General features: G+C 43.6%; 1 protein-coding gene across 1 annotated transcript in view; it reads right to left on the bottom strand.

The window, feature by feature from the left end:
• LOC138267693 (fibrillin-2-like) overlaps window positions 1-25,755 on the bottom strand; it is a 367,800-nt gene that overhangs the window by 85,831 nt on the left and 256,214 nt on the right. The window contains exons 26-30 of the mRNA XM_069216842.1: window positions 23,247-23,372; window positions 21,136-21,261; window positions 16,212-16,334; window positions 13,536-13,661; window positions 10,317-10,442 (exon numbers count right to left, since the gene is read on the bottom strand). Of these exons, the coding sequence (XP_069072943.1) occupies window positions 10,317-10,442; window positions 13,536-13,661; window positions 16,212-16,334; window positions 21,136-21,261; window positions 23,247-23,372 (627 nt within the window). The remainder of the gene's footprint in view (window positions 1-10,316; window positions 10,443-13,535; window positions 13,662-16,211; window positions 16,335-21,135; window positions 21,262-23,246; window positions 23,373-25,755) is intronic.

Genomic DNA, 25,755 nt, shown 5'->3' with positions numbered 1-25,755 from the left:
ATTGTGACCCCCTCCCCTTGGGAGGAGGCACAAAGAGGGTGTACCCACCCTCAGGGCTAGTAGCCATTGGCTACTAACCCCCCAGACCTAAACACGCCCTTAAATTTAGTATTTAAGGGCTACCCTGAACCCTAGAAAATTAGATTCCTGCAACAAGAAGAAGGACTGCCCAGCTGAAAACCCCTGCAGCGGAAGACCAGAAGACGACAACTGCCTTGGCTCCAGAAACTCACCGGCCTGTCTCCTGCCTTCCAAAGATCCTGCTCCAGCGACGCCTTCCGAAGGGACCAGCGACCTCGACATCCTCTGAGGACTGCCCCTGCTTCGAAAAGACAAGAAACTCCCGAGGACAGCGGACCTGCTCCAAGAAAAGCTGCAACTTTGTTTCCAGCAACTTTAAAGATCCCTGCAAGCTCCCCGCAAGAAGCGTGAGACTTGCAACACTGCACCCGGCGACCCCGACTCGGCTGGTGGCGATCCAACACCTCAGGAGGGACCCCAGGACTACTCTGATACTGTGAGTACCAAAACCTGTCCCCCCTGAGCCCCCACAGCGCCGCCTGCAGAGGGAATCCCGAGGCTTCCCCTGACCGCGACTCTTTGAAACCAAAGTCCCGACACCTGGGAGAGACCCTGCACCCGCAGCCCCCAGGACCTGAAGGACCGGACTTTCACTGGAGGAGTGACCCCCAGGAGTCCCTCTCCCTTGCCCAAGTGGAGGTTTCCCCGAGGAACCCCCCCCCTTGCCTGCCTGCAGCGCTGAAGAGATCCCTAGATCTCCCATTGACTTCCATTACAAACCCGACGCTTGTTTCTACACTGCACCCGGCCGCCCCCGCGCTGCTGAGGGTGAAATTTCTGTGTGGACTTGTGTCCCCCCCGGTGCCCTACAAAACCCCCCTGGTCTGCCCTCCGAAGACGCGGGTACTTACCTGCAAGCAGACCGGAACCGGGGCACCCCCTTCTCTCCATTCTAGCCTATGTGTTTTGGGCACCACTTTGAACTCTGCACCTGACCGGCCCTGAGCTGCTGGTGTGGTGACTTTGGGGTTGCTCTGAACCCCCAACGGTGGGCTATCTTGGACCAAGAACTGAACCCTGTAAGTGTCTTACTTACCTGGTAAAACTAACAAATACTTACCTCCCCTAGGAACTGTGAAAATTGCACTAAGTGTCCACTTTTAAAACAGCTATTTGTCAATAACTTGAAAAGTATACATGCAATTTTGATGATTTGAAGTTCCTAAAGTACTTACCTGCAATACCTTTCGAATGAGCTATTACATGTAGAACTTGAACCTGTGGTTCTTAAAATAAACTAAGAAAAGATATTTTTCTATATAAAAACCTATTGGCTGGATTTGTCTCTGAGTGTGTGTACCTCATTTATTGTCTATGTGTATGTACAACAAATGCTTAACACTACTCCTTGGATAAGCCTACTGCTCGACCACACTACCACAAAATAGAGCATTAGTATTATCTATTTTTTACCACTATTTTACCTCTAAGGGGAACCCTTGGACTCTGTGCATGCTATTCCTTACTTTGAAATAGCACATACAGAGCCAACTTCCTACATTGGTGGATCAGCGGTGGGGTACAAGACTTTGCATTTGCTGGACTACTCAGCCAATACCTGATCACACGACAAATTCCAAAATTGTCATTAGAAATTGATTTTTGCAATTTGAAAAGTTTTCTAAATTCTTAAAAGACCTGCTAGGGCCTTGTGTTAGATCCTGTTTAGCATTTCTTTTAGAGTTTAAAAGTTTGTTAAAAGTTTGAATTAGATTCTAGAACCAGTTTTAGTTTCTTAAAAAGTATTCCAACTTTTAGAAGCATAATGTCTAGCACAGATGTGAATGTGGTGGAACTCGACACCACACCTTACCTCCATCTACAGATGAGAGAGCTAAGGTCACTCTGTAAACTAAAGAAAATAGCAATGGGCCCCAAACCTACCAAAGTACAGCTCCAGGAGCTTTTGGCAGAGTTTGAAAAGGCCAACCCCTCTGAGGATGGCAACTCAGAGGATGAAGATAGTGACTTGGAGGGAAATTCCCCCCCTCCAGTCCTACTTAGGGAGAGCAGGGCTTCTCAAGCCCTGACTCCACAAATAATAGTCAGAGATGCTGGTTCCCTCACAGGAGGGACCAACAACTCTGAAATCACTGAGGATAACTCCAGTGAAGAGGACATCCAGTTAGCCAGGATGGCCAAAAGATTGGCTTTGGAAAGACAGATCCTAGCCATAGAGAGGGAAAGACAAGAGATGGGCCTAGGACCCATCAATGGTGGCAGCAACATAAATAGGGTCAGAGATTCTCCTGACATGTTGAAAATCCCCAAAGGGATTGTAACTAAATATGAAGATGGTGATGACATCACCAAATGGTTCACAGCTTTTGAGAGGGCTTGTGTAACCAGAAAAGTGAACAGATCTCACTGGGGTGCTCTCCTTTGGGAAATGTTCACAGGAAAGTGTAGGGATAGACTCCTCACACTCTCTGGACAAGATGCAGAATCTTATGACCTCATGAAGGGTACCCTGATTGAGGGCTTTGGATTCTCCACTGAGGAGTACAGGATTAGGTTCAGGGGGGCTCAAAAATCCTCGAGCCAGACCTGGGTTGACTTTGTTGACTACTCAGTGAAAACACTAGATGGTTGGATTCAAGGCAGTGGTGTAAGTAATTATGATGGGCTGTACAATTTATTTGTGAAAGAACACCTGTTAAGTAATTGTTTCAATGATAAACTGCATCAGCATCTGGTAGACCTAGGACCAATTTCTCCCCAAGAATTGGGAAAGAAGGCGGACCATTGGGTCAAGACAAGGGTGTCCAAGACTTCAACAGGGGGTGACCAAAAGAAAGGGGTCACAAAGACTCCCCAGCAGAAGGGTGATGAGACAACCAAAACTAAAAATAGTAAAGAGTCTTCTACAGGCCCCCAAAAACCTGCACAGGAGGGTGGGCCCAGAGCCTCTTCACAAAACAATGGGTACAAGGGTAAAAACTTTGATCCCAAAAAGGCCTGGTGTCATAGCTGTAAACAGCATGGACACCAAACTGGAGACAAGGCCTGTCCCAAGAAAGGTTCCACTCCAAACTCCCATCCAGGTAACACTGGTATGGCTAGTCTCCAAGTGGGATCAACAGTGTGCCCAGAGCAAATCAGGGTTCACACTGAAGCTACTCTAGTTTCTGAGGGTGGGGTGGATTTAGCCACACTAGCTGTCTGGCCGCCTAACATGCAAAAATACAGACAGCAACTCTTAATTAATGGGACTAGAATAGAGGGCCTGAGGGATACAGGTGCCAGTGTCACCATGGTGACAGAGAAACTGGTTTCCCCTGGCCAATACCTGACTGGAAAAACTTACACAGTCACCAACGCTGACAATCAGAGAAAAGTACATCCCATGGCAATGGTTACTTTAGAATGGGGAGGGGTCAATGGCCTGAAACAGGTGGTGGTCTCCTCAAATATCCCAGTGGACTGTCTGCTTGGAAATGACCTGGAGTCCTCAGCATGGGCTGAGGTAGAGCTAAAAACCCATGCAGCAATGCTGGGTATCCCTGAACTGGTGTGTGTGAAAACAAGAGCACAATGCAAGGCACAGGGTGAAAAAGTAGAGCTGGAGTCTGGAAAAATGGCCCAGCCTACCAAGAGAACAGGAAAGTCAGTTGGGAAACCAACTGCAACACAGCAAAAGAAAGGGAACCTCTCTTCTCAGGAAGAAGTTCTGCCCTCTGAGGGAACTGAGCCTTTGGAGCTTGAACCTTATCAGGTTGAGCTCTTAGGCCCAGGGGGACCCTCAAGGGAAGAGCTGTGTAAGGGACAAGAAACCTGTCCCTCTCTTGAAGGCCTTAGGCAGCAAGCTGCTGAAGAGTCCAAAGGCAAGAAAAATGGAACACATAGGGTCTATTGGGAAGATGGGCTCCTGTACACTGAGGCCAGAGACCCCAAACCTGGTGCCACTAGGAGAGTGGTAGTGCCTCAGCTGTTCAGAGAGTTCATCCTAACATTGGCCCATGACATTCCCCTTGCTGGACATTTGGGACAAACCAAGACGTGGGAGAGGTTAGTCAACCACTTCTACTGGCCCAATATGTCCAACATGGTTAAGGAGTTTTGCCTCTCCTGCCCCACCTGTCAAGCCAGTGGTAAGACAGGTGGGCATCCAAAGGCCCCCCTCATTCCACTTCCAGTGGTGGGGGTGCCCTTTGAAAGAGTGGGTGTGGACATAGTTGGTCCACTGGAACCTCCCACAGCCTCAGGAAATATGTATATCCTGGTAGTAGTGGATCATGCTACCAGGTATCCTGAAGCTATTCCCCTTAGGTCAACTACTGCCCCTGCAGTAGCCAAGGCCCTCATTGGTATCTTTACCAGAGTGGGTTTCCCTAAGGAGGTGGTGTCTGACCGAGGTACCAACTTCATGTCAGCATACCTAAAGCACATGTGGAATGAGTGTGGAGTGACTTATAAATTCACTACACCATACCATCCACAAACTAATGGCTTGGTTGAGAGATTCAACAAGACATTAAAGGGCATGATCATGGGGCTCCCAGAAAAACTCAAAAGGAGATGGGATGTCCTCCTGCCATGTCTGCTTTTCGCTTACAGGGAGGTACCACAGAAGGGAGTAGGGTTCTCACCCTTTGAACTTCTGTTTGGTCATCCTGTAAGGGGACCACTTGCCCTTGTTAAAGAAGGCTGGGAGAGACCTCTCCATGAGCCTAAACAGGACATAGTGGACTATGTACTTGGCCTTCGCTCTAGAATGGCAGAGTACATGGAAAAGGCAACCAAAAACCTTGAGGCCAGCCAACAGCTCCAGAAGTTTTGGTATGACCAAAAGGCTGCACTGGTTGAGTTCCAACCAGGGCAGAAGGTCTGGGTTCTGGAGCCTGTGGCTCCCAGGGCACTCCAGGACAAATGGAGTGGCCCTTACCCAGTACTAGAGAGGAAGAGTCAGGTCACCTACTTGGTGGACCTGGGCACAAGCAGGAGCCCCAAAAGGGTGATCCATGTAAACCGCCTTAAGCTCTTCCACGACAGGGCTGATGTCAATCTGTTGATGGTAACAGATGAGGATCAGGAGGCAGAGAGTGAACCTCTCCCTGATCTTCTGTCATCAGACCCAAAAGATGGTACAGTAGATGGAGTGATCTACTCAGACACCCTCTCTGGCCAACAGCAAGCTGATTGTAGGAGAGTCCTACAACAGTTTCCTGAACTCTTCTCCTTAACCCCTGGTCAGACACACCTGTGTACCCATGATGTGGACACAGGAGACAGCATGCCTGTCAAGAACAAAATCTTTAGACAATCTGACCATGTTAAAGAAAGCATCAAGGTGGAAGTCCACAAGATGCTGGAATTGGGAGTCATTGAGCGCTCTGACAGCCCCTGGGCTAGCCCAGTGGTCTTAGTCCCCAAACCTCACACCAAAGATGGAAAGAAAGAGATGAGGTTTTGTGTGGACTACAGAGGGCTCAATTCTGTCACCAAGACAGATGCCCATCCAATTCCAAGAGCTGATGAGCTCATTGATAAATTAGGTGCTGCCAAATTTCTAAGTACCTTTGACTTGACAGCAGGGTACTGGCAAATAAAAATGGCACCTGGAGCAAAAGAAAAGACAGCATTCTCCACACCTGATGGGCATTATCAGTTTACTGTTATGCCCTTTGGTTTAAAGAATGCCCCTGCCACCTTCCAAAGGTTGGTGAATCAAGTCCTTGCTGGCTTGGAGTCCTTTAGCACAGCTTATCTTGATGATATTGCTGTCTTTAGCTCCACCTGGCAGGATCACCTGGTCCACCTGAGGAAGGTTTTGAAGGCTCTGCAATCTGCAGGCCTCTCTATCAAGGCATCCAAATGCCAGATAGGGCAGGGAACTGTGGTTTACTTGGGACACCTTGTAGGTGGAGGCCAAGTTCAGCCACTCCAACCCAAGATCCAGACTATTCTGGACTGGGTAGCTCCAAAAACCCAGACTCAAGTCAGGGCATTCCTTGGCTTGACTGGGTATTACAGGAGGTTTGTGAAGGGATATGGATCCATTGTGACAGCCCTCACTGAACTCACCTCCAAGAAAATGCCCAAGAAAGTAAACTGGACTGTGGACTGCCAACAGGCCTTTGACACCCTGAAACAGGCAATGTGCTCAGCACCAGTTCTCAAAGCTCCAGATTATTCTAAGCAGTTCATTGTGCAGACTGATGCCTCTGAACATGGGATAGGGGCAGTTTTGTCCCAAACAAATGATGATGGCCTTGACCAGCCTGTTGCTTTCATTAGCAGGAGGTTACTCCCCAGGGAGCAGCGTTGGAGTGCCATTGAGAGGGAGGCCTTTGCTGTGGTCTGGTCCCTGAAGAAGCTGAGACCATACCTCTTTGGGACTCACTTCCTAGTTCAAACTGACCACAGACCTCTCAAATGGCTGATGCAAATGAAAGGTGAAAATCCTAAACTGTTGAGGTGGTCCATCTCCCTACAGGGAATGGACTTTATAGTGGAACACAGACCTGGGACTGCCCATGCCAATGCAGATGGCCTTTCCAGGTTCTTCCACTTAGAAAATGAAGACTCTCTTGGGAAAGGTTAGTCTCATCCTCTTTCGTTTGGGGGGGGGTTGTGTAAGGAAATGCCTCCTTGGCATGGTTGCCCCCTGACTTTTTGCCTTTGCTGATGCTATGTTTACAATTGAAAGTGTGCTGAGGCCTGCTAACCAGGCCCCAGCACCAGTGTTCTTTCCCTAACCTGTACTTTTGTATCCACAATTGGCAGACCCTGGCATCCAGATAAGTCCCTTGTAACTGGTACTTCTAGTACCAAGGGCCCTGATGCCAAGGAAGGTCTCTAAGGGCTGCAGCATGTCTTATGCCACCCTGGAGACCTCTCACTCAGCACAGACACACTGCTTACCAGCTTGTGTGTGCTAGTGAGGACAAAACGAGTAAGTCGACATGGCACTCCCCTCAGGGTGCCATGCCAGCCTCTCACTGCCTATGCAGTATAGGTAAGACACCCCTCTAGCAGGCCTTACAGCCCTAAGGCAGGGTGCACTATACCATAGGTGAGGGTACCAGTGCATGAGCATGGTACCCCTACAGTGTCTAAACAAAACCTTAGACATTGTAAGTGCAGGGTAGCCATAAGAGTATATGGTCTGGGAGTCTGTCAAACACGAACTCCACAGCACCATAATGGCTACACTGAAAACTGGGAAGTTTGGTATCAAACTTCTCAGCACAATAAATGCACACTGATGCCAGTGTACATTTTATTGTAAAATACACCACAGAGGGCACCTTAGAGGTGCCCCCTGAAACTTAACCGACTATCTGTGTAGGCTGACTAGTTCTAGCAGCCTGCCACAAACCGAGACATGTTGCTGGCCCCATGGGGAGAGTGCCTTTGTCACTCTGAGGCCAGTAACAAAGCCTGCACTGGGTGGAGATGCTAACACCTCTCCCAGGCAGGAATTGTCACACCTGGCGGTGAGCCTCAAAGGCTCACCTCCTTTGTGCCAACCCAGCAGGACACTCCAGCTAGTGGAGTTGCCCGCCCCCTCCGGCCAGGCCCCACTTTTGGCGGCAAGGCCGGAGAAAATAATGAGAATAACAAGGAGGAGTCACTGGCCAGTCAGGACAGCCCCTAAGGTGTCCTGAGCTGAGGTGACTCTAACTTTTAGAAATCCTCCATCTTGCAGATGGAGGATTCCCCCAATAGGGTTAGGATTGTGACCCCCTCCCCTTGGGAGGAGGCACAAAGAGGGTGTACCCACCCTCAGGGCTAGTAGCCATTGGCTACTAACCCCCCAGACCTAAACACGCCCTTAAATTTAGTATTTAAGGGCTACCCTGAACCCTAGAAAATTAGATTCCTGCAACAAGAAGAAGGACTGCCCAGCTGAAAACCCCTGCAGCGGAAGACCAGAAGACGACAACTGCCTTGGCTCCAGAAACTCACCGGCCTGTCTCCTGCCTTCCAAAGATCCTGCTCCAGCGACGCCTTCCGAAGGGACCAGCGACCTCGACATCCTCTGAGGACTGCCCCTGCTTCGAAAAGACAAGAAACTCCCGAGGACAGCGGACCTGCTCCAAGAAAAGCTGCAACTTTGTTTCCAGCAACTTTAAAGATCCCTGCAAGCTCCCCGCAAGAAGCGTGAGACTTGCAACACTGCACCCGGCGACCCCGACTCGGCTGGTGGCGATCCAACACCTCAGGAGGGACCCCAGGACTACTCTGATACTGTGAGTACCAAAACCTGTCCCCCCTGAGCCCCCACAGCGCCGCCTGCAGAGGGAATCCCGAGGCTTCCCCTGACCGCGACTCTTTGAAACCAAAGTCCCGACACCTGGGAGAGACCCTGCACCCGCAGCCCCCAGGACCTGAAGGACCGGACTTTCACTGGAGGAGTGACCCCCAGGAGTCCCTCTCCCTTGCCCAAGTGGAGGTTTCCCCGAGGAACCCCCCCCTTGCCTGCCTGCAGCGCTGAAGAGATCCCTAGATCTCCCATTGACTTCCATTACAAACCCGACGCTTGTTTCTACACTGCACCCGGCCGCCCCCGCGCTGCTGAGGGTGAAATTTCTGTGTGGACTTGTGTCCCCCCCGGTGCCCTACAAAACCCCCCTGGTCTGCCCTCCGAAGACGCGGGTACTTACCTGCAAGCAGACCGGAACCGGGGCACCCCCTTCTCTCCATTCTAGCCTATGTGTTTTGGGCACCACTTTGAACTCTGCACCTGACCGGCCCTGAGCTGCTGGTGTGGTGACTTTGGGGTTGCTCTGAACCCCCAACGGTGGGCTATCTTGGACCAAGAACTGAACCCTGTAAGTGTCTTACTTACCTGGTAAAACTAACAAATACTTACCTCCCCTAGGAACTGTGAAAATTGCACTAAGTGTCCACTTTTAAAACAGCTATTTGTCAATAACTTGAAAAGTATACATGCAATTTTGATGATTTGAAGTTCCTAAAGTACTTACCTGCAATACCTTTCGAATGAGCTATTACATGTAGAACTTGAACCTGTGGTTCTTAAAATAAACTAAGAAAAGATATTTTTCTATATAAAAACCTATTGGCTGGATTTGTCTCTGAGTGTGTGTACCTCATTTATTGTCTATGTGTATGTACAACAAATGCTTAACACTACTCCTTGGATAAGCCTACTGCTCGACCACACTACCACAAAATAGAGCATTAGTATTATCTATTTTTTACCACTATTTTACCTCTAAGGGGAACCCTTGGACTCTGTGCATGCTATTCCTTACTTTGAAATAGCACATACAGAGCCAACTTCCTACAGTGTGCTTACAATATTCTTTGGGAGCAAAATGTTAGCCAACCAGGGCTGACACTACACTCAGTGCCACTGGTTGCAAGGGACATGTGCAGTCACTTTTTGCAACTGTGGAGTACTTAGGTTAACAGGTTCCTCCGGGGCTACATGTCCACCACTGCCATCTCAACAGGGACTTTCCCTCATTTACATGCCACGTGGTCATCTTACAGATGTGGGTGCAGAGGTAGCAGTGCATGTTGAGGGGGACTGACTGTGCATCACAAAAAGGTGACTCAAAGCCAGTGATCCGCTCCAATGGCGATTGATTCTTGAAGGGTGGGAAAGAGGTTCCTTGGACCCTACAGACATCCCCCTGTATGCGGTTGCAGTCACTCTGTGTACCTACGTGCAGGGCGACCTCTGCCACACTTTCAAAAGAAGACATTGTTGCCATCAGCAAAGTAGAAGGCGGACCTGCTGCTTCAAACAGCCTGTCTGCCTGTCACTAATGTGCTGCCCTCCAGGCAGGGGCTAGTTTATGGTGGAAGTGCATTAACTGTATTGTGGTACACTGTCCTTGACTTCTCCCACTGCACACATTTAAGGAGAGTGCGCCTTATGTTATAATGCGGGCCCGCGTGAGCTGTGGTGAATCTGTGATATAATCTGCCTAGTGCATTCTGCTTTCACCAAGGAGGTCTGTGAAAATAAGCATCAGACAAGCCCATTTAAGTGCCTAAAAATAAGTGCTTGGTGTGCTGCACTGATTTAATACTTCATTTAAAACCATTATTCCACAAAGATGGTGGAAGTCTTTACAAAATTCACTGATCTGCAAAACCAACCAAACTATTTCTGGCCCTTATTTTGACCTTTTGTGATCTTATTACTTCCTAATACAGGCTATTCACTCATTTCAACAAGTGAAAAATCATTGTCATATTGGATTATTTGATGCACCTGGCACACGTTTTGCAAGAGCTTTATGTCGCGGTCATACCTGTGCAGCCGGTTGTCCCCTTCTTCACGAAGTAGCCCAGCTGGCAGTGGCAGATGAAGGAGCCCTTTGTATTCTCACATTCTCCATGCAGGCAGATGTTGGGGTTGAGGTCACACTCGTTCACGTCTAAGGATGAAAGACACAAAAATAAGCAGCATTAGCGACAGATGAAAAGTGACTGACCTTGGGCATGCTAAGAAACTGAAAAATTCTGAGTCGAAAGAGTCTATAATGAAAGCATTGAACGTTGAGGCAACAAAGAGGCATTTAACCATGTTCAGGCCATCTGCTCTCAAGTTAACAACTCACTGTCTTTGTTTAATATCAGCCTTTTTGCCCTTACTATGAGTCAGTGGGAAAATTTAATTTCGCTCCGCCTTATTCTGAGTGAGACAGTTATGTTCTACAGAGTTTTCGTAGAAGTTGGAGCACTCAACCCAATTTTACTGGTTAGTAAGTCTGCCTAAAAAATTACAAGCAGCCCCAGTTTTATTCTGGCGGGAGGGAGCATACAATGCCCTCCCCCCCCCAACCTGAACCGAGCTTCTCCCTTCCCTCCCCTACCCCACCTTTGCTTCTAACGACTCCCATGCCACAGGGATGGAGCAGCATACAATACCACCTGCTTGGAGCAAGTGGTAAATTTAAGCATTAAACCCTATGAAATTGGGCACTACATATTGTTGTATGACCAGTAAATATGGTCCCACAGTGAGTCCCCATTCCTTAATTGCACGGTGCTACCATGGCGCTTGTTACCATATGCTAGTATGAATTTCAAATTGTGTAACTCGAAATTTTGCACTTCATCTGAGGTCAGTTGAGAATCTGAGACTACATTACACTTATTTTGAAAAGGTGTAGACAATACTGCAAAGAAATCTTTCCCAGTTTTCGGCAAAATAGAATGGAAAGCACTGGGTTGATCCAAACACAATTAGTTCACAATTCAAAAGTGGACACATGTGTTATTCTAAAACTGTAAAATATTGCAAAACCATGATGCAGTTTGGTGAAAAACATAAATCTGGAGAAAATTATGTTCAATCCAATCTCTATTGCACCAAGCTGAATAATGTTACAAAATAAGTTTCTTTATTTATTGCACCAGAGAAAAACTTGATCCAATCTGGTAACAAAGCTTTTGTGAACTAATCTTGATTTTCCTTCCACCCATGAGCTCCACCAGTTTGGAATCAAAGAACAGTATTAGGCAGGGCAATACTAGTTTCACCAATGAGTGAATGTATTTTGAAAAGATAATGGGGGTCATTCTGACCCTGGCGGTAATTACCGCCATGGCGGAGGTTGGCGGTAGCACCGCCAACAGGCTGGCGGTGCTCCGCCGGGCATTCTGACCGCGGCGGTACAGCCGCGGCCAGAAGCGGAAAGCTGGCGGTGTCCCGCCAACTTTCCGCTGCCCATGGGAATCCGCCATGGCGGCGCAGCTTGCTGTGCCGCCATGGGGATTCTGACACCCCATACTGCCATTCTGTTCCTGGCGGTTCGCCCGCCAGGAACAGGATGGCGGTATGGGGTGTCGTGGGGCACCTGGGGGCCCCACCTTGTATTTCAGTGTCTGCTTTGCAGACACTGAAATACGCGACGGGTGCCACTGCACCCGTCGCACCTTCCCACTCCGCCGGCTCAATCCTGAGCCGGCGTCCTTGTGGGAAGGCTGTTTCCCACTGGGCTGGCGGGCGGCCTTTTGGCGGTCGCCCGCCAGCCCAGTGGGAAACCCAGAATGACCGCCGCGGTCTTTCGACCGCAGTACAGTCTTCTGGTGGCTCCCTCCAGGCGGGCGGCGACCGCCGCCCGCCGGGGTCAGAATGACCCCCAATGTATCTTGAGAAATTACCTCGTTTTACTATCATCAGACTTGCAAAGCCCTAAATGGAAGAATGTTCCTAAGACGTGCTACAGCAGGTATGAGACACATGCAAAGAATGAAATCTTCCCTAACCAATGTGGTCTTTCATAGACACACTAGTTTAAAAATATCACATGTTTTATATGTACTATGCCCCGCTTTAAACCATCACTGAAACACAGTCCTCTGCCAGGACATTCTGAAATTTATAGAATTTTGAACCTTGATCACAGAGGGCCAGAGTGGGGTGTGATATTTAGGACACCCAGTGAATATCATGCTCCAGGTGTACCGTAATTATTGTCTACTGCTGACTGTCAGAAAGTAAGGAATTTGGTGGAAAATGGGTGGTTCCTGCATCTATTTCAACACATATTTCAGTGCTATGTAGGAAAGAGCATTTAACTCGCATCTGCAAACTCCTGTTTGTGCAGTGATCAAAATTCAGTCCTGTACCTTTAATGTGACTGAAAAGAGGTTGAGCGCTACGTGCAACTACAAATGCACAATTTGTGCTACAACTTAAAAAATGCATTTATCCCTGAGCAGCTTTGGATGCTGAAACGGCACCTGATCCAACGCAACAGATGCATTTGTGTCAGCATTCTTACCTCTACTGATGAGTCACTCACTGGGCTTTACAATACCCTCATGTGAAGAGAAAGCTCATTGCCCTCATCAATCCTGACAACAGTGCAGTTTTTAATGGTTCTCCAAGAGGTAACTGTGCAGGTTTGTGACTCAGTGAATAAGATAAGGCCTTGCAGGCCAAAGCACTGTTTGAGTTTATGTTGCTCAAGGAATTGATGATATTCACATAGCCACAAATGACTAGGGAAGTAAAAATAGAACATAGGGAAGACAATATCAATCTCAGGACTGGGGACAACATAACACTCGCTTGGAGATTATCGTTGTAGCACTCAGTTCTAGCCATCATCTCTCGTCAATTGCTGCAATAAAGCTCAGCTTTTATGGTTTCTGTCTTTCAGCAGCGATGACACCATCACTGAAGAGAGTGAATAAAGCAGTGTCCCTGACATACCCTCAGCTTTCAGGCATTCATGAGCAATTTACATGATTGTGGTGTTTTTTCATGCCCCAGTATCAAGAGCAAATTACTTATGTGCCATGCTCTCTGTAGATGTATTAAGTATGTTTCCCACTGACACTCGTGGGCAGGCCATCTTGAGCGCAGAGCAACGAGTACTGAAGTGTGTCTATCCAGATTATGGAGCACATTTAGATGATGGAGTATACAATATTATTCAAAGGAAATAGACATGATCCTCTGATCATGGATGTCATTGTCTCAGTTTGCTTCAAAGTAGCAATAACGCTGCTCTCACCGATGCAAGTTCTCATGTCCAGGGAAGCCATAAACCCATCGTAGCACAGGCAGCGGTATTCTCCAGGGATGTTCGTGCACTGACCGCCATCACAGATGTCTGGGTTGTCCTCGCATTCATCGATATCTAAGGAGGAAAAAAAGAAGAGATATTTATGAGACTTGAGAAAAAACTAATTATTATGACCTGAGGGGTTAACCTCCTGGTCACTGTAGGAGCGTCAGTTGTATATGATTCTATTGAAATATACTATCTGATTGCCCCAGACAAATTCATATTTAAGTTATTTATTTATGTTATTTATAAAGTGCATGCATAGCCAATGTCTTAAAGTTTTTTTGAAAAAAAATCATTATGAAACATAAAGGATTATGGAAGAGGGTGAGACTTAGAGGCTTGTGACCAGTTTTTCCAGCAGTTTAGAGATAAAAGGGAGGAATGAGAAGGGTCTGAAATTGGCTGGTTCATATAGATCGAGGTTAGGTTTTTTCTAATAATGGGCAGATGACTGACTATTTGAGGATGGTGGAACCAACCTTTCTTTACATGACACATTTATTATTGAAGTTGTTTTGCTGTAATAGCACACTGGCCAGATTTGAGCTGAGCCGCAGGGCAGAGGAGATCCATACACTTCGCTCAAGTGAATTAGATTCAGACTTTCCGCAATGGATATTGGAATGAATTCAAACATTAATATTTTAATATCATTGTTTTGGGCCTTGTCCTGAAACTCTGGGGACTCTAAATCTGGCTGGTTGAAGAAATGTTCTCTAATTTCCCTAATTGTTCCAATGAAATAGATAGGGAGTTAACTGGCTCCTGGCGGTGGATTAAAGACAGTCTCAAGGGTTTTGGAAGAAATTTGCATGTTATTTTTGACTTGGAGAATTTTATCAAAATAATACATTTTCTTGGCTCGGCGTATTATCTGATTATTTTGCATATTTTTCTTAATTTGACTTTCTCTTGAGGAACCTAGATTTCCCTGTAGGAACGTTTGAGATTTTTCATGATTTTCCTTTTTTATTGTGGTTCTCTGAGAAACAAGGGGTCTTGATAAACTTAGGTTTCATGTTTTTGGATTCTATATGGCCAATCTGTTCTAGCATCACAAATAGTGGCTTATTAAATTATTGAGAACTGAAGTGTTATGTTTCTAAAGAAAAACCGCTTCCAATTCTACCCTAGAAATGTTTTTTCAATTGTTTTGATAAAGTGACTATTGTGCCTGTCCCTACCTACCCCCTTAATTTGGAAGGACACCATTTGATGATGCAAGGCACGTCAAGGTAAGATTGGAAGACAATTTCTTTAGAAGAAGACAAGAGGAGGCTGAGTGTATGGTCAGTCTTATGGATCGCTCCCTTTACTAACCGTGTAAATACCAGGAAAGATTGATCATCTAACATCTTTTTGCCCGGGAATTTCTGGGAAGAGATACTTTCCGAAGAGATACCTTAAATTAAGACCTCTGAGAAAATTGCCTTGTTATGGATTATAAATTCACCTAGCCAATAAAAATAATCATGACTGGTTTGAGGGGTGGCATTAGATAATAATGCATCCCAGAAAATCTCCTGGAGGGTAATAGGTCTGTGCCTTGAAACTGTGCACAGGAGCAGTCAGAAATATGTAATCTCTATCTGTATACGTCATCTCTTTCATCATGCTGGTCACATCTCAAAATTTTGTAATTAGGTGGGACAAGATCCTCAAGGATAGGTATGCAATTGGAGGTTAACTATGAGTTTGTTCTGAAGGTTTTTATTTGTAATTGGGGCATAAATGAGGGTGTGGTTCTTTCCTGAATAGCATTTATTACATAGCACAGCTTTTAATGAGCTGCAGAGGTTTCTTTGAAAGTCAGCATTTTACAATGAGTGACTTATTTAACAGGGGCAGTAGTCCCCATTCCACTTGAGAGTGTTCCTAGTAGTTACGAGCAAAATGGTTTAACGCAGTTAAACCATTTCAAGCTTCTTACCTGCATTAATATTTCAGAAGTTACTATCTTTGTAGATCTCCTCCAATATGGAATGGACTAACTGCTGGATCAAATGTATGTTTAGCAACAGGTGATTGTGCATCGTAATACATATATTATGATTTTTAGGGTAGTCATATGATATATTTTTTAAATGTAATCTAAATGGAATTAATTTGCATAATTAGTGATTATCCTGAAACTCAGATAAGGAACCTAGTATCTCGGACCGCTGTTACACTCCCAGATTTACAGAAATTGGGCAATTAGATTTTTAGAGCCTTGATTTTGATTTCTCTGATCCACAATTTATGGAACATTCTCCAACTTTGACTGAGACTGCACATATTACCACTTTTGACTTTTTCTTTATCTTTCCATTGGTTTTACTATCTTGTAAAGTGCTTGCATCCTTCTAGTTCAAATCCAAACCTGCAGGGACGGACCGGGAACCCAAAGCAGTTCTGGCAATTTTGTCAGAAGAGCCCCTGGGTCAGGGGGGAGGGTGAAACACTGCTGCTTTTGTTGCTGGGGGCCTATATTGCAGCACTACTGTAAAACCAACCCCCAGTAACAACACCGGTGCCCACTGTTGAAGAACCAGACCCCACTGTTACAGCCTCCTGGGGAAATGCCCGATGCCCGCTACAGCTACTCTGGCCCTGCAAACCTGATCCAACATTTCTCACCTGTGCATGATCTCTTGTCTGGCATCAGTGCATAGCCCTCAATGCAGCTGCACTCGTAGCTGCCCTCAGAGTTGGTACAGTGAGAATCACAGCCGCCGTTCATGATGGTGCACTCGTCAATGTCTGGAGAAAGAAAAATCGTTAATAGTACATTTTGCTTACAATAATTCTACATCAACCAATTCTTCCTCTCAAATGTAAAACCATTACAGGACTTCAGCAATGCTATTCATTCTATTGATTAAAATTTATTTTATAGCCCTTCATGAAAAAATACAAAAACATATTGTTTTCACCAAAAATAAAAACAGTATCAGAAATTAAATTTGCTATGGAAAGTTTGTTGAGTTGAGAAAGGTACAAAAAAATAAGGTTTTCCGCACAATGGAAAAATTAACTATAACAATGAGAGGCACAGCAGGCGGAGGTAGTTTATTTAACTCTGTGCAGTACAAAATTGAAGCATATTGTTTTTGCTTAATCTGTTACACCTGGTAATATCTTTTAAAAGACAATATGAGGTTACTGAAATGAAAATTACAGTGGACATCGGCAATAAGAAACAATCTTCAATTATTTTTGTCAAAGTCTTCAGTGGTGAACATCTTATTTGCTCTAAAATAGTTACACAATTCAGCAGTTGTTTGAAACTCAGACTTCAATATTTGTACATTATAATTACTATCCAGCAGGCCTTGAATTGTCAATGCTTTAGGAATGATTTAGTGCCACAGTGTACATTCTTTAAAGAGGTGTTTTCTTTTAAAGTCACAGACATAGCATGAAATACGGATATGCTCAGTTATTAGTTCATTTTTAAGTATATTCGGCCAGAATATCAAATCGAAAATTTTGAGTCACAGAAATATTGACTTTTAAATATTGTGACACTCAAATATCATGATGCAGAAATATCGTTGACATAAATATCAATTGTTAGGTAAGTAATATCTTTGTTGTTAATATAGTTTTCAATAATATAGTTGGAAATAAAATATTTTTTAATCATTTTTGGGTTTTAGTCATATTGTAATTGTATATGTTTTATATTGCTTGTATAATTGTTGCTAATATTTATAAAGATAGTTTGTAATTTTAAGTTATTTATAATTTTTAATTTAATTGTTAATAGTAATTTACAGTGTCGTAGTGGGTTGTGAGGACTGCAGGGGTAAAGGGTAGGAAGTTAATTAGGTATATTTAATTATCATAGCTTAATTAAGTGATAACTCGTTATGTAAATTGTGAAATTATTACATTTTATAAGTTATATTTTAGGTGCAGGTTGTGGGAAATTAAGTAATAATTGATTATTATTTAATTATTTATTAATTATTAATGATATATTAAATACTTAGATATGTCAATTGTGTGATTATTACATTTTTTTAAGTTATACTTTATGTGTGGGCTGTTGAGTTCCTGCGGGTATAGGGTGAAAAGGTAATCATATAGTATGTGATTATTAATTAATTAGTTACCAATTATTTAATTGATAATTAGATATGTAAATTGTGTGGGTTGTTGTGTTTGTAGGGGTATAGTGTGGGAAGTTAAATAATAATTAATTTCCAATTATTTATTAACTTGTATTAAAATATTTAATTGAATAATAATTATGTTAATTGTTTAATGATTATATTTTTTTATGTTATATATTAGTTGTTGGTCGTTGAGTTTGTAGAGTAATAGGAAGTTATTTAAGATATAATTAATTATCAAATAATTATTAATTTATTAGTAGTTTTTGTATTACCCAATATGTTATTTGTGTTAGTTTTTTTTATTTTAACTATATTTTAATCACAGGTGCTAAGTTTATGGGAGTGTAGTATTGGAATTTAATTAAATAATCAATTAATAATTTATTGCAGTTGATATTATTCATTAAAAATTAATTATGTAAAATGTTTAATTGTTTTCTGCGTTTTATATTACCATTTTTATATTTTTGGTGAATTGAGTTATCAAATTATGTCATGTGCCTTAAGTGAACTTCTTTCTTTACTGCTGCACAGACTAGAGTGGGAATAGTACGTTTTATCCCTCTGGAATCCAGCACTATACCTAATGTTGCACTGACTGGAGTGGGAATAGTAAATTTCACCCCTTCAGAGTCCAGCCCTTTCCCTACTGATACACAGACTGGAATGGGAATAGTAAATTTTACCCCTCCGGAGGCCAACACTTTCCTTACTGTTGCACATAATGGAGTGGGAATAGTAAATTTTACCCCTCCAGAGCCCAACACTTTCCCTCCTGTTGCACAGACTGGAATAGGAATAATACATTTTAGTGGAGCGGGAATAGTAAATTTTACCTTTTGGAGTCCAATGCTTTCACTACTGTTGCACTAACTGGAGAGTGAATAATACATTTTACCCCCATGAAGTATAATGTTATTATTACCAGACTTAATTGTATCTATTAATATTATTTACATTTATGTAATATCATTATTTCCTTATTTTTTAACTATATATATATCCAGAGATATATATAGCTAGGTAGTAAGTGTGTTTTTTATTTTAATTATTTTGGTAAGTTATTTCATGTTTTGTATTTTATTTTATTTTGTTACATGTTTTTCTTTTATATAGTACTTTATAAAAATGCATATGTTTTTATAGTGGTACATTGAAAAAATACAAAAAAATGTATATCATGCAAAATATATCTTTAATAATAGTGGTATATTATTATATATATATATATGTACAAACATATACACACATGTATTCTTGTGTTTATGTTTGTATATGTTTGATAATGTTACTTTATTGTAATTAACATACATTATTATATTAATGTTATGTATTAAAATATTTAATATTCACTATTTTATACTGTCTTTTTAAGGAAAAACCATATTTTTGTGTTATTTTTTACAATATTAGCGTGAACTATATATTTTTTCCAACATTTTTGTACTCACCATTATAAGTATAGGAAAATAATATTTGTGTCATCTATATTTTTGACACAATACTTGTATAGCAGGGTATTTTTAGCGCTGGTATTATGTCACTAATCTATTTTTAGACAATCACTGTCCAGAGATGTTTTAAGGTATGGGAAAAGTGGGCAATTGCCGATGGCTCCCACCTTTCCAGGCCCCCCCTGGAAAAATGACCTTTAATTCACTTTATCTTTGTCTAACCTCTCTGTGCTTTAACTCTATTTCTGACACTTTCTATACCAGTGATTAGGGATTTTTGGTCCCTCAATATATTTGTAATACAATGTTGTTTGGCAAAATGCCGACTTGAATTAGTAGCAAATGCTAATTAAACATTGCTCCATAAAAGGGGCCCAAAACGTATATGGCCCAGGGCCCGAACATTCCTTAAAATGACACCATTACTGTCATCTGTTTAGATAATCAGAAGTCAGTTTTTCAAAATAAAATGTAAAACAACAATTATCTTTCCTATTTGACAATTATCTGTGCATGCATCTCAAACATTCCATCTGACTTGTAAAACTACCTTAATAAATACCCCTATGTGAATTGCATATTAAAATGCATAAAGCCAAAAGTTTAAGATTATGGGGCTTATTGTGAGTTTGGTGGTCAGACGAGCTGATCACCAAACTCGCGGGGATGATGCGGCCGTCAACCTGGCTGCTTCACCTCACACCGAATTACGATGTTCCCACCAAGCTGTCTGGCAGGAACATCGTATTACGACATTCCCGCCGGTCAGCCCTGTGGGAACAGTGCTACGCTATTGGCTTGGCTTCCTTTAGGGAGTCGAGGGCAGTATCGTAGCACACCAGCACCCTCTGAATGCACACTGTCTGTAGTGCCATCGGCATGGACAGTGCAGGGGACAACCTTGTACCGTGTTTCCGCCGGCATTTTCATAACAGGGCCCCCACCAAGAAAAGGCTTTCGGAAGCTGGACTCATGATCAGTGTGGCAGCACTGAACTCAGCACCGCCATGGCTGACCACAACTTCGTCAGCCCATTGGAGACAATGTTCCTGGTGGGCACAGCGGTCCCCGCACCAGGGTCATAATGTGACAGTTGGACCGCCTGGAGTGAGGCGGTTCAACCGCCACCTCGAGTCTGGCAGTACTTGGACCGCCACTGCCAAACTCGCAGGGTTGGTTGGACCATGGCACTCCAGGCAATCCGACCACCAGGTTATGACCCTGGCAGGCAGACCGCCACCACTGCCAGGATCATGGATCCCGATGGGTTGGCGGCGGTTGAAGTCGTGGTCAGCCACGATGGTGCTGAGTTCAGCACCATCATGATGATCACAACTTCCCTTTCTGCCAGCCTTTTCATGGTGAGGTCCCCACCACAAAAAGGCTGGTGGAAAGGCAGTGATGGGGACCACAGGGGGTCCACTGCACTGCCCACGACCATGCCGTGAGCAGTGGAGGGCCCCCCTACCCAGCATCCTCAGAATGCGTACTGTCTGCTACTGTAGTGTGCATTCCGAGGGTTCTGGGGGCACTCTATGTGCGACAGCATTGGCCTAGCCTCACTGAGGAGCCGAGGCCAATGCCGCCACACTGTTTCCACCAGGCCGACCGGTGGAAACCTACTAATACAGAGGTTTCCGCCGGTCAACCTGGTGGAAACATTGTAATAGGACAGGGGAGACCTCCCACTTCGTGGTGCTGTCCTCCCCACCGGTCTGTCGGGCCAATGCTCATAACTCTTAATGAGGCCCTAAATGTAGAATGATATGTGAACTTGGATAACTTTTAAAGTGTTTGGTGTGGTTGCCTGTATCTTCTCATACATATCAGCTTCAAATGGAAGAACCATGAAAACCTGACATAATGTCTTTTCTGTATCCACTTAAATAATCAGATGGAATGATATTCAGAACATTTTCTTAGAAATTAAACTAGCCCACTGGATCACTTATGGATGAAAATGGAGTAGTGCACTGCAGTACTCACCGACACAGCCCAGCCTATCAGGTGTTGCTTGGAACCCAGAGTCACAGGCGCACTGGTAAGTTCCGATCATGTTGACACAGCGGCCATTCCGGCAGAGGTTGTCACTCAAGGAGCACTCATTCACATCTACAAAAGAAAAGACAGAACAATGAGTAAAAGCAAAAATGCCTATATCTCATTAACAAATGTATATCATGATAGGGTCTTTAGAAATACGGAGGGTTCCTATTATGTACCCCAGTTCTTACGGTGTAACCAGAAGCTAAAAGTAATGGATGAGTTTACAGTGAATGGATCCTGGGCCGTGCTTCTAGAAACTGAGACCTAACAATACTAACACTTGAAACTGCCTCTATTATTTTAAGCTAGGAAGAAGTCATCTGTAGTCATACTTCTGCACTGGGAGTATTTGTGAACAAAACAGGAATGGAAAACAAATGATCTTGAGGACCTGAGTGCGCAGACAATTTATGAGTTACAAAACAATAAAAAAATATATAAAACAAATTTGTGAAGCATAAGATTATGGGTCTTCTCTTAACGATTCTCTCAGGTTTCTGTTACAAGGTTCCCATTATCTATGCCTATTGAAGTCAAACCCAGACCTCATATACCATGCCAACTCTCCTTCTAAAAAGCAGACTGAGCTTCCAGGTGTGGAATCCTCAAGGGTGAACCAGCAATAGCAGAGGCCTTGCTTTGTACACAAAGGGCTTTATTACGAGTTCGGTGAACGGTGTTGGGCCATCAGGTGAACTTACTGGTGGGACTCTTGGTCCGACAGATGCACAACCGCCGTGGTCATAATGTGGCAGTTCGACCGCCACTGCAAGTCTTACGGTCAATTGACTGCCAGACTCGTAATAACCCCCAATAAGTTTATCGAATACCAGTACAACAGAGAAGCCCACTAAGCATACAACATGGAAATTACTATCTCAAATGGTCCTAATGGCACCCTATCCTACTTTTCACTAGGGCATAATGTAGGTAAACCAAAGAAATGGCAAGAGTCAGAGGCAATGACAGCTTATTTGACACATACAAATTACCACTTTGCTTGAGTGTTTATGTGATGTGAATGAAGTACAAATGACATAATTTCTAAAGAAGCCAAAAACACCCTCTCTGAAGGGCCCTAAAGTAAACTGTATCTCAAGGTCTCTAGAAGCACAGTATGTGACAAAATACAAAGAGACACTGAGGGCCTTATTTCTTGTTGCCTGGAATTATGTTCAGTGCTACCCATTTCAGTAGTACCAAACTAGTCTGAGTTCTGCATCCTGGAACAGGCATACGAATTCCGAATTATGTGTTTTTTCCTGCCCAGATTTCACTAGGTTTTACCTGGCACATATTGTACAGCACCAGTTTCTGGAAAACTTAGGAGTCCCAATTTACTTGCAAACTTTCACTTGTGCCTGCATTGATATTGAAACATCACTAGGAAAGCAACCCCTAAATAAGAGAAGCGAGGAACACCCTGCCTGGTTGGTTCACTCTAACTGCTAAGCAATAGGTTCAAAGTGATACACCGATTGAGGGGTTTAAAGTACAGCAATGCCTTTTAAAGGACTGAGGACTGCCTCGTTGTTCTGCATTTCACACAGTGTTCTCTTGAGGTTGAATGATTTGACTATGAGATATGTTTATGTATCTCTCATTGGGTTTTGCTTCAGAATGTTATAATAATTAGATAAGAGTGGAATGATGAGTTAACTTCAGGTGGCACATTAGTTTACTGAACTTCTTAAGTATGAATTCCACAGTGTGTAAAAAGAGTGAGAAGGCACTCAATAGTCCACATATTTTTTGTTTGCACATTTCATCAATACATCTTCCAATAAAACGGAGGTGCAAATGGATGTAAACAAAATACGTTATTTACAATGAAAATGAAGGCGACTGTTGATGTATTATTTTTATATTCGTGAAAATATTTTGAAAGAAATTAATAATTTTTAAATTGATTTAAGCACATGGAGGCACTTCTGCACAAAATGTCGCACATGTTGGGATATTGCCCACACAAAATCTAGGTGTTGGTAAGGGAGCTCTCTTGCTATGGTGGAGTTATGAAACACTTAAACCTTCATTATTCAACTACTTACCAATACAGGCATTGCCCTCAGCAGTCAGTTCATGACCAGGAGGGCAGATACATTCAAAGCTTCCCTCTGTGTTGATGCAGCTACCCCCTCGACATAGCAGAGGATCCCTTTCACACTCGTCAATATCTGCATGAAAAACAAAAAGAGTTACAGCATACAGGAATAAAAGTAATAATGTGGCAATATGCTACTCACTTCATTAAAATGGCTCCCTAAGCACATCCAATTTTTTTATGTTTTTTTTTGCCAAGCCCTATTTGCTAAATCATGATATGACAGTACATAAATCACTCTGCCACCCATTTTGTCTTGTCCATGGTTTAAAAACTGCTAATAAATACATATGTCAATGGTCCACTACGGATGACCATGATTTCACTGTGTTACAGATCACTTCTCGGACTGAAGCTATGTCCAAAAATCATCATCATCATTCATTATCAAAGTTTCTTTTCTTATCTATATTTTCAAGGGTTCCAACTGTTTTCAAATATACCGTTTGATCCCCAAAGATCCTTAAAAATAGAAAGTGTCCTTTCTCCAAACGCGCTGATGATTAGGTAGAGTTAAGAAATCTGAAGAACCTGCACCAGTTTATAAGATAGGTCCTTGTGTTCCTGATTCAGAGGCATTCTAGACCATACTCAAAATAAATCAGCTGGATTAGAAGCATAATCGATGGTCCAGTGCAACACATTTCAGTTCTCGTGCCTATGACTACAGAAGGGAATTACTGTGTTTCTCCGAGTTTCCAGAAGCTCGAAATTTGAGAAAACAGTATAATCATGAATGCTCATTTTAACTGGAAGGGGGGAGGTTGTTCATGGTATACAGATGGGTTGTGGTACTGGCCAATTTGCATCAATTTCAACTCTAAAATATTTAGAATGTCATATGCCATTCTATCGATGTAGCCAGAATACACCCCAAAAATTAACCACATGCGTTCTTCTTTTGTACAACATCCTAAATTCCCAACAACATATTTGTAACTATTGGAGATTTATTATGAAACCATGTTCAAATGATTGAGGAACGTCCAGAATCAGCATAATGTTTATATGATTTTTTGTGGTAAATGAGATCTTTATTAGCTGACCTCACTGGAACCTTTAAGATTTATGAGGATCAAACCTATAAGTTCTCTTTCAGGGTCTGGGCTGTATGCTGTTTAACGGTGAATTTGACAGAATTTATGTGGAAATAAAAAATATATCAGGGTAGACCCAGACCAGCCAACAGAGTTTAAGCACATTCTAGTGGAAGTATTGTTTATACTAGACACAACATTTGAGAGGCTTAAGGTTAATTACAGGATATTGCAATCTATGGGCCTTATTATGAGTTTGGTGGTCGGACAAGCCGACCCCCAAATTCTCGGGGAGGACGTCCCCCCTGATCGTATTACAATGTTCCCACTAGGCTGACCAGCGGGAACCTTGTATTACAAGGTTCCCGTCGGGCAACAGTTCTATGGTATTGGCCTCAACTCCTTTCAGGAATCTAAGGCCAATACCGTAGCATACCAGCACCATCAGAATGGTGCTGAGCAGGGGGAGCCCTGCACTGCCAATGCCATGGGCATAGGAAGTGCAGGGACCTCCCGTGGCCCCGGCCCTGGCTTTCCACCAGCCTTTCCATGGTGTGGTCCCCATCATGGAAACGATGGCAGAAAGCTGAGTTGTAATCAGCACAGCAGCTCTGAGTTCAGGGCCACCGTGGCTGAGTACAACTCCAGCTGCCGTGTACCCATCAAGAACCACATTCCCGGCAGAGACAGTGGGTACACCTGCCAGGGTTGGAATGTGGCATTCGGACCGCCTGGAGTGCGCCAGTCCGACCTTCACTGTGAGCGTGGCACTCCTCGGACTGCCACACTCCTACTGAGGCCCTATGTTCCTTTCTAAATCATTGCCCTTCATGAGTACAGTGGAAGATGCCACTGGAGCAAGGTATGCCTCCCTTTCAGGGCCAGATTTAGTCTTTAAGGATCCTCCTCTCTGTCACAATATCAAGGAGAGGAGAAACAATGACTTTACACTGACTTTATGCATACGTCACACAAGTGAGACACAGCTGGAATGGAATACTTATGGATTCTAATGGAATAGGGTAGAGGATATATGTGTTATAAACTATTTGGCAAATCTATCAGATAATGCCATTTTCACATTTTAAATCTTATAAATATTTATTCACTCTGAGGAGGAGAAAGGTAGGCTGATTCTTTAACTTGAAAATAAAAACTGGTGTTTATTTTTGCTCTAGAGTTCTGTCTCTTCCGTGGCCTCCCAAAAGGTGGCAGGATGGCTACAGAATTTAACATCTATATAAGTTCATGCTCAGAAATACACTTTAGTTAAAATAAAAAAATTGTGTTGCTGTGTTCTTGGTTCCCATAAAGGTCTGTTTGGGACTTCCTGTTCTAAGGAAAGTCGGTAATAATGCCTTTAAGAGTTAGTGTGTGTAAGGAAATGCCTCCTTGGCATGGTTGCCCCCTGACTTTTTG

The sequence above is a fragment of the Pleurodeles waltl genome, chromosome 12 (assembly GCF_031143425.1).
Source record: "Pleurodeles waltl isolate 20211129_DDA chromosome 12, aPleWal1.hap1.20221129, whole genome shotgun sequence".
NCBI lineage: Eukaryota > Metazoa > Chordata > Amphibia > Caudata > Salamandridae > Pleurodeles > Pleurodeles waltl.
The sequence above is the reverse complement of the archived record's forward strand: the minus strand, read 5'-3'. Positions and strand labels throughout refer to the sequence as shown.